Source organism: Lolium rigidum, chromosome 1 (genome assembly GCF_022539505.1).
Source record: "Lolium rigidum isolate FL_2022 chromosome 1, APGP_CSIRO_Lrig_0.1, whole genome shotgun sequence".
NCBI classification, from domain to species: Eukaryota; Viridiplantae; Streptophyta; class Magnoliopsida; order Poales; family Poaceae; genus Lolium; species Lolium rigidum.
The window spans coordinates 294,521,399-294,530,571 of NC_061508.1; the positions used below are offsets into that span (position 1 = coordinate 294,521,399).

General features: G+C 40.0%; 1 protein-coding gene across 1 annotated transcript; it reads left to right on the plus strand.

The window, feature by feature from the left end:
- Positions 1-1,838: 1,838 nt before the first annotated feature.
- Positions 1,839-2,417, plus strand: LOC124683950 (BURP domain-containing protein 4-like). The gene has a single exon (XM_047218365.1). The coding sequence runs from the start codon at positions 1,839-1,841 to the stop codon at positions 2,415-2,417; it is 579 nt and encodes a 192-aa protein (XP_047074321.1).
- Positions 2,418-9,173: the final 6,756 nt, after the last annotated feature.

Consider the following 9,173-nt stretch of genomic DNA (forward strand, 5'->3'; position numbering starts at 1 on the left):
CCGGCAAAATGGATTCCATCAACATCGGGTAAGTGGTTATGCAAGCTTACCATGTTGAAAATATTCCCAGTCTAAATCAGTTCATTTTTTATTATTATCTACAGAAGAAGATGACTTCGGTGTGAGTGCTTATCCGGCAAAATGGAATCCATCAACCTCGCGTAAGTAGCTGTCAAAGGTGAAGACTTTCAAAATATTTTAAATTTGAATCAACTCATTGTTTGTTATTTTCTACTGAAAAAGATGACTTTGGTGCGAGTGCTTATCCGGCAAAATGGAATCCATCAACCTCGCGTAAGTAGTTTCCAAGCTGAACATGATCAAACTATTTTAAATCTGAATTATCTCATTGTTTGTTATTTTCTACAGAAGAAGACGACTTTGGTGTTAGTGCTTATCCGGCAAAATGGAACCCATCAACCTCGCGTAAGTAGTTGCGCAAGGTGAACACGTTCAAACTATTTTAAGTCTAAATCATCTCATTGTTTGGTATTTTATACAGATGAAGATGACTTTGATGTCAGTGCCTATCCGGCAAAATGGATTCCATCATCATCGGGTAAGTGGTTGTGCAAGATTACCATGTTGAAAATATTCCGAGTCTAAATCAGTTCATTTTTTTGTTATTTACTACAGAAGAAGATGACTTTGGTGTGAGTGCTTATCCGGCAAAATGGAATCCATCAACCTCGCGTAAGTAGCTATGCAAGGTGAATAGGTTCAAAATATTTTAAATTTGAATCAACTCATTGTTTGTTATTTTCTACAGAAGAAGATGACTTTGGTGCGAGTGCTTATCCGGCAAAATGGAATCCATCAACCTCGCGTAAGTAGTTGTCCAAGCTTAACATGTCCAAACTATTTTAAATCTGAATTATCTAGTTGTTTGTTATTTTCTATAGAAGAAGGCGACTTTGGTGTTAGTGCTTATCCGGCAAAATGGAACCCATCAACCTCGCGTAAGTAGTTGCGCAAGGTGAACACGTTCAAACTATTTTAAGTCTGAATCGTCTCATTGTTTGGTATTTTATACAGATGAAGATGACTTTGGTGTCAGTGCTTATCCGGCAAAATGGATTCCATCAACCTCGGGTAAGTGGTTGTGCAAGCTTACCATGTTGAAAATATTCCGAGTCTAAATCAGTTCATTTTTTTTATTATCTACAGAAGAAGATGACTTCGGTGTGAGTGCTTATCCGGCAAAATGGAATCCATCAACCTCGCGTAAGTAGCTGTGCAAGGTGAACATGTTCAAAATATTTTAAATTTGAATCAACTCATTGTTTGTTATTTTCTACAGAAGAAGATGACTTTGGTGCGAGTGCTTATCCGGCAAAATGGAATCCATCAACCTCGCGTAAGTAGTTGTCCAAGCTGAACATGTTCAAACTATTTTAAATCTGAATTATCTTATTGTTTGTTATTTTCTACAGAAGAAGACGACTTTAGTGTCAGTGCTTATCCGGCAAAATGGAATCCGTCAACCTCGCGTAAGTAGTTGTGCAAACTGAACACGTTGAAAATATTTTAAATATAAATTATCTGATTGTTTGTAATTTTCTACATAAGAAGATGATTTTGGTGTTAGTGCTTATCCAGCAAATTATAATCCATCAACCGGGTGTAATTACTTGTTCTACCTTCCCAAGATGAGAATATGTTATGTTTGAATAATGTCATAGTTTTTTAATTATTTCTTGCATAATATAACAAGTTGTACGGAATTTCCAAAAAGAGTATGATCGTGCCAAAAAAATCAATTGATGGTTTATATCTATGCAGATTCCCCTATTCCCCAAGCGCAAATGAGACACCAACACATAAAAGTGCAAACTGGCATGTTGTTCCTAAAGAAGAGTCTGCATATTGGCACAGTACTGCCGGAAGGCACCATGTTTACACGAGTTGGTATGCCAAAATCTGATAGTTCTGTATCTATTCCATTGAAGTCAAAGTACTTTGGAATCATCCTTTCACATTTCAAGATACCTCACAACTCCGTAAAGGCAAAGCGGGTAGCTGACACACTTCATTCATGTGACAAGCCGAGTGACAAGGAGGAACCTCACATGTGCTTCTCATCCCGAGGAGCAATGGAAAGGTTCTCCACTAAAGTGTTAGGAGTTGTCCGCGTACGACAAACCGTTACAAGGATTTATGGCCATGAGACCCCAAGCTCCAGATACACCGTGGTTAGAATCACTCCATTAAGCACTAATATGGTGCCATGCCACCCTATGGATTTTCCGTATGAAGTCTTTTATTGTCATCGGCCGAAAGAAGTGCAGTCTTTCAGGGTGCAACTCAAGGATAAGAAAAATGGCATGCCACTCGTGACAACAACCGCCATGTGCCACATGAACACATCTGATTGGGACAAGCAATACTTTGAGATGCTTGGGCGGAGTGCGTGGTGAACCTATTTGCCACTACATGCCCCGAGAATTACATCATGTTCTATTAGTTAACAAACCATGGCCACCCGATTCTCAGAGTTTCTAGACTTCTACCAACCAACAATTTATTGTCATGTATGTCAAGTAAAGTTTTTAAAATAAGAAGTACATTGTCACAAGGGTTTGGATTGTAACTACCCATGTTTTGTATTCTCTAAAATATATTACATATATGAGGAGCACATGGGTCATTGTAATGCAAAATTACCTTTCTCTATTGATAATAAAGGTGTGCCCTTGGTGTTTATGAAAGAATTGTAAAAATAGTCAAATCTCGTACTTTAGACTGAAGTATCATATTACCATCTACTAACAATCTCCCAACTAAGCGACCGGTAATAAAGAAAGCCTATCAAGAACAAACCATATCCTTGTGCATTCCACTTGAACTTGATGATCACGATCTTGACGCTTCAAGATAGAACTCCATTCTTGATTGTACTTGCTTGATAAAGTATTGCAGATTGATCCCCCATAAACCATAATGGGAGAGCTCATTCTTCGGAATATCTTCATGTATCCATGACCACCATATGGATGGCAAGCTCCGTCTTCATCCCTCTTCATCAATGCACGCCTCCATCTTCATCCCTCTTCTTCAAAGCACACCAGCTCGGGACGCTTCTCCGCCATCTCGGTGGGGAAGGCCAGGGATGGATCTTCCGTACCTACATCCACCCACACCCATCTCCTCCGGAAGTCACTATATCATCGGTTAATCTAGAATTAGCAATAAAATTTGCTACGCCGCTTCCATTGTTATGGAATGGTGGGATGATTTGGTTGAATATTGAGATAGTTATTTTTTCTATCTACTAGATTATATTATTACAATTTCGTTTTTATAGTAATATAGATGGGCGGGCGCAACAATGCGTGCATCTATGTTCTAGTTGAACATAAAATGTATCTAGCTTTATTAATTAACGACTCCATTCATGATGTCGTTGATGGTTTTAAGGCCCGACATGCCAGAGTCAAGCATGAAATTTTCCCAAATCTGCAAGAAAGCCATGCATGCTAATCAATTTGTGCTTATTAGCATGAACAGTGGCAATTGTTCGCTATTCATATTCACGTAATCGGTTGAGCTATTGGATAACAAAATAGAATGTTAAGTTTCTTTTTACTGCACATAGAATGATACAGACTTTCTCCATGGAACCACCTACAGGCTCCAGGCGCCACTTCCAGGCTAACCCGCAACACGACACAAAAGTAGAGCGATCTCTCCTGAAAAGCAATGGGCTGCTACCGGGGTCCACTCGACCTGACTTGACTTTGTTGTTGGCATTCACCGTTGGATTTGGACCTCGGTATTTGCTTCCCTTTTCCCTTTTCTAGGATCAGCTAGCCTGCCATTCTTTACTGCTTTATGCTGAGGAATAGGATCAAACACCTTTGCTAGGATCAAACACCTTTCCCAGAGAGTATACTAGCTAATTATAACCTAGTGGTACTTGGCTAGATATGTCTTAGACAATGGTATCTGATTACCTCAGCAACACGTAATTGATGAATGTTTCCCATAAAATGACCGCTATTATGCACATGTGTCAATCTTGGGATGGAAAAAATGTTCATTTTGTGGGTTTTTGTTTTCTTCTTTGCTCCAAAAAGTAATTTTTCATTTTCTTGGCGCGAAAAATGGTTTTTTTTTTGTGTGAAGCACCTACCAAGAAACCATTCCGAAATTAGGCCAACCATTTTTTCCAAAATTCTAACCATATTGTATCTAGAAAACCCCAATTGTTCGCATCTCGAAATATTTCAAGGTCCTTTCACAAAAAATACAATTATTTGATGATTTAGGAGGAAGTGGATCAAATTTGAACTAAATGTGCTTGATAGGTTGCTCGTGATTTTTTCCACAAAATTTTTTTAGGTTCACAACTATCTATTTAATCATAGATCCACAATGAGTTTGCAAGATTCAACCTTTGGTGCAGGATTTACATTATTTTGTGAATCAAGTACCAAGATTACCATGCAAAATGGCACTAACACAATTTCCACTCAATTTAGACCAATTATTATGTTCAATTCCCTTTTTTGAATTTCCAAATTTTCCAACTAGTTTCCCTAATTTAAGTGGTTTTTGTTGATTTAAAAGTAGGTAAGATATAAACTAAATTTATTTTAGGATCAACTTAATTGGAGTTCGTATGCAAATTTGATACTGAAATTACTATTCTATAGTTTGCAAAAATAAATGAACTCCCTCCATCTGTTTTGGATCATAGTCTTAAGAAGCCCACCTTTCTTGTCTATATGCCCTTTCTATTGGCCTGTGGGCTATCGACCCAATTGGTGTGAAACCTAAGGAGGAGAAAACCAGGAGAATTTGGACTAACAAACTAATCTTTATAAATTGCCACTGAGGTATACATACAAGAAAACCAAGGTGGTGAGTCGGTTCGGATCTATGGACTCCATTATTTTTGAATAAAGGATGAATGGTGGGCAGGTGGGTCTGTTCGACCTGCATGTCAGGTCGGTGGGTGTGCTAGTTTGGCACCTATGATAGATGGACCCTGCATATCAGGTCAGTGAGTGTGTCCCATGAAGAATATGAGATGGACAAGTAGGCCCCACACATCTATGGCCCCTAGTCAGTATTTTGATTTGACAATTTGAATGTACGGTAAACAGCATGCATGTGAGTCACTTGGTGTGCTATGTTGGCACCTATGACATGCGGATCCCGCATGTAGGTCCATGGGTGTGTCCCATGTAGAATATGAGATTGACATGTAGGCTCCAAATGTGTGTGACATCACGTCAGTATTTAAATTTGGTAATTTCAATGGCCACATAGACACGACACGAAGGCGAATTGCTTAGGCTTCAGTCTAGTCAACACTTTGTAGATTAAAAATAAATTATTAAGGAACTTATGATGATATAAAATCATCATAATGCGCTAAAAATAAGGTATAACTTGTGTCATCAGATTATGATGACTTTATCTAGGGAAGCAATGAAATTTTGAGACAAATCATCGCAAATTTTAAGTGTTTGGACCCTTCCACACTGCTTTCGACCATCTGCTGAGTAATCATCAAAAACCTATGACGATTTCATCCGTGGTCACTATAGGAACGCCACAAGTCAACACATTTATTGCAGTGAAATGCTATATTAATTTATACCCATTTGCATAGTATATTATTATTCTCCCACTATATTGATTGCATTTACACCAAATATTGAAACTAATACTACATCAATGACTTCCAACTGGCATAGTGGATGATACGTCTCCGACGTATCGATAATTTCTTATGTTCCATGCCACATTATTGATGATATCTACATGTTTTATACACATTATATGTCGTATTTATGCATTTTCCGGCACTAACCTATTAACGAGATGCCGAAGAGCCGATTGTCTGTTTTCTACTGTTTTTGGTTTCAGAAATCCTACAAAGGAAATATTCTCGGAATTGGACGAAATCAACGCCCAGGGTCCTATTTTTGCACGAAGCTTCCAGAAGACCGAGGGGGAAAGGAAGTGGGGCCACGAGGCGCCGACACACTAGGGCGGCGCGGCCTGGGCCTTGGCCGCGCTGGCCTGTTGTGTGGGGCCCTCGTGTGGCCCCCTGACCTGCCCTTCCGCCTACAAATAGCCTTCGTCGCGAAACCCCCAGTACCGAGAGCCACGATACGGAAAATCTTACTGTGACGCCGCCGCCGCCAATCCCATCTCGGGGGATTCTGGAGATCACCTCCGGCACCCTGCCGGAGAGGGGAATCATCTCCCGGAGGACTCTTCACCGCCATGGTCGCCTCCGGAGTGATGAGTGAGTAGTTCACCCCTGGACTATGGGTCCATAGCAGTAGCTAGATGGTTGTCTTCTCCTCATGTGCTTCATTGTCGGATCTTGTGAGCTACCTAACATGATCAAGATCATCTATCCGTAATTCTATATGTTGTGTTTGTCGGGATCCGATGGATAGAGAATACTATGTTATGTTGATTATCAATCTATTACCTATGTGTTGTTTATGATCTTGCATGCTCTCCGTTATTAGTAGAGGCTCTGGCCAAGTTTTTGCTCTTAACTCCAAGAGGGAGTATTTATGCTCGATAGTGGGTTCATGTCTCCGTGAATCTGGGGGAGTGACAGAAACCTCTAAGGTTATGGGTGTACTGTTGCCACTAGGGATAAAACATTGATGCTATGTCCGAGGATGTATTTATTGATTACATTACGCACCATACTTAATGCAATTGTCCTGTTGTTTTGCAAATTAATACCGGAAGGGGTTCGGATGATAACTCGAAGGTGGACTTTTTAGGCATAGATGCATGCTCGGATAGCGGTCTATGTACTTTGTCGTAATGCCCAATTAAATCTCACAATATTCATCATGTCATGTATGTGCATTGTTATACCCTCTCTATTTGTCAATTGCCCGACTGTAATTTGTTCACCCAACATGCTATCTTATGGGAGAGACACCTCTAGTGAACTGGTGGACCCCGGTCCATTCTTTTACATCCGAAATACAAATCTACTCGCAATACTTGTTCTTTCTTGTTCTCTCGCAAACAATCATCATCCACACTATACATCTAATCCTTTGTTACGAAGCAAGCCGGTGAGATTGACAACCTCATCTGTTTCGTTGGGGCAAAGTACTTTGGTTGTGTTGTGCGGGTTCCACGTTGGCGCCGGAATCCCTGGTGTTGCGCCGCACTACATCCCGCCGCCATCAACCTTCAACGTGCTTCTTGGCTCCTCCTCGGTTCGATAAACCTTGGTTTCTTTCCGAGGGAAAACTTGCTGCTGTGCGCATCATACCTTCCTCTTGGGGTTCCCAACGAACGTGTGAGTTACACGCCATCAAGCTCTTTTTCTGGCGCCGTTGCCGGGGAGATCAAGACACGCTGCAAGGGGAGTCTCCACAATCCAATCTCTTTACTTTGTTTTTGTCTTGCTTTATTTTATTTACTACTTTGTTTGCTGCATTATATCAAAACACAAAAAAAATTAGTTGCTAGCTTTACTTTATTTACTGTCTTGCACTCTATATCAAAAACACAAAAAAATTAGTTACTTGCATTTTACTTTTGTTACCATGTCTAGTTCTGCACTTGTTACTTCTTCACCTGAGGAACTAGTCTTCACTTTTAAACAAGGGAATGAGAAGAGTTTTAAAGATGCTTGGTCCAGAATTTTTACTTCTTATCGTAAAACTGAACCTCAAATGACTCTAAGTTTGCTCCTTAGTAATTTTTATTTTGGTCTTATGATTCGCTATAGATATGCCTTGGATGCTATAGTGGGAGGAGATTTCCTTCATTGCAATGGGGATCAAGTTTTTAATGCCATAAAGAAGTTGGTTGCATCACATGATTCAGCTAATAACTTTGATTCAGCCCTTATTAGCATTTATAATAGATTAAACACTCTTGAGACAAGTGCATCTCGCTTGAATGAAAATTATAGATATGTTCGTAACCGTCTTGATCAAGTTTAGTGAACTCTGAACCTTCATTATGGGATCCTACTATTAAAATTGTTATCGGTGACCAAACTCTTTATGCTAATTGTGATATTATGACTGAATTTTGCCTAATGCCTAAGAGTATTCATAAATCTTTGAAACTTTGGGGATTCGTTGAAGGGGAGAAGGAATAACTCTTATTGATAACTCTGTTATAATTCCTAAAGGAATAGCTGCGGGTGTGCATACAACCATTCTTGGGAGAACAATATCCATTGATTGTCTTGTTATTGAATGTGCGGGAACATGACAAATCACACTCGGAAGATCCCTCGCCGAAACTATTGGGAGCAGTCATAGATATGGGAGAAGGCACCCTAAAATTCACCTCTACATCCGGGGGTAGACATATATTCCCTAAGCCAAAGAGTAAGAAAAAGAACAAGAAAGGTAAGGGTAAAGCCCAAGGTGATGCCGATGCTCCACCTCTTGATAATACTTGATATACACTTTCTGCGCCTAGCTGAAAGGCGTTAAAGAAAAGCGTTTATGGGAGACAACCCATGTTTTTATTATAGTATTTTTGTTTTATATTTGAGTCTTGGAAGTTTTTTACTACTGTAGCAACCTCTCCTTATCTTAGTTTTGTGCTTCGTTGTGCCAAGGAAAGTCTTTGATAGTAAGGTTCATACTAGTCTTTGATAGTAACAGATTTCTTTGCTGTCACGAATTTCGATCTGCCTCTCTGTAGGTAGCTCAGAAAAATATGCCAATTTACGTGCGTGATCCTCAGATATGTACGCAACTTTCATTCAATTTGGGCATTTTCATTTGAGCAAGTCTGGTGCCTCAATAAAATCCATCTTTACGGACTGTTCTGTTTTGACAGATTCTGCCTTTTATTTCGCATTGCCTCTTTTGCTATGGTGGATGAATTTCTTTGATCCATTAATGTCCAAGTAGCTTTATGCAATGTACAGAAGTGTTAAGAATGATTGTGTCACCTCTGAACATGTTAATTTTTATTGTACACTAACCCTCTAATGAGTTGTTTCGAGTTTGGTGTGGAGGAAGTTTTCAAGGATCAAGAGAGGGAAATGATGCAATATGATCAAGGAGAGTGAAAGCTCTAAGCTTGGGGATGTGTTGACTGCCAAAACCCACCGGCGGGCAGCGGCCTTGTCAACACCGTAGAGCCGGGAAGAGCCTAGAGCTGCGGCTGGCTGAGACCCCTCCGAGCGACGGCCCGCAATGCTCTTC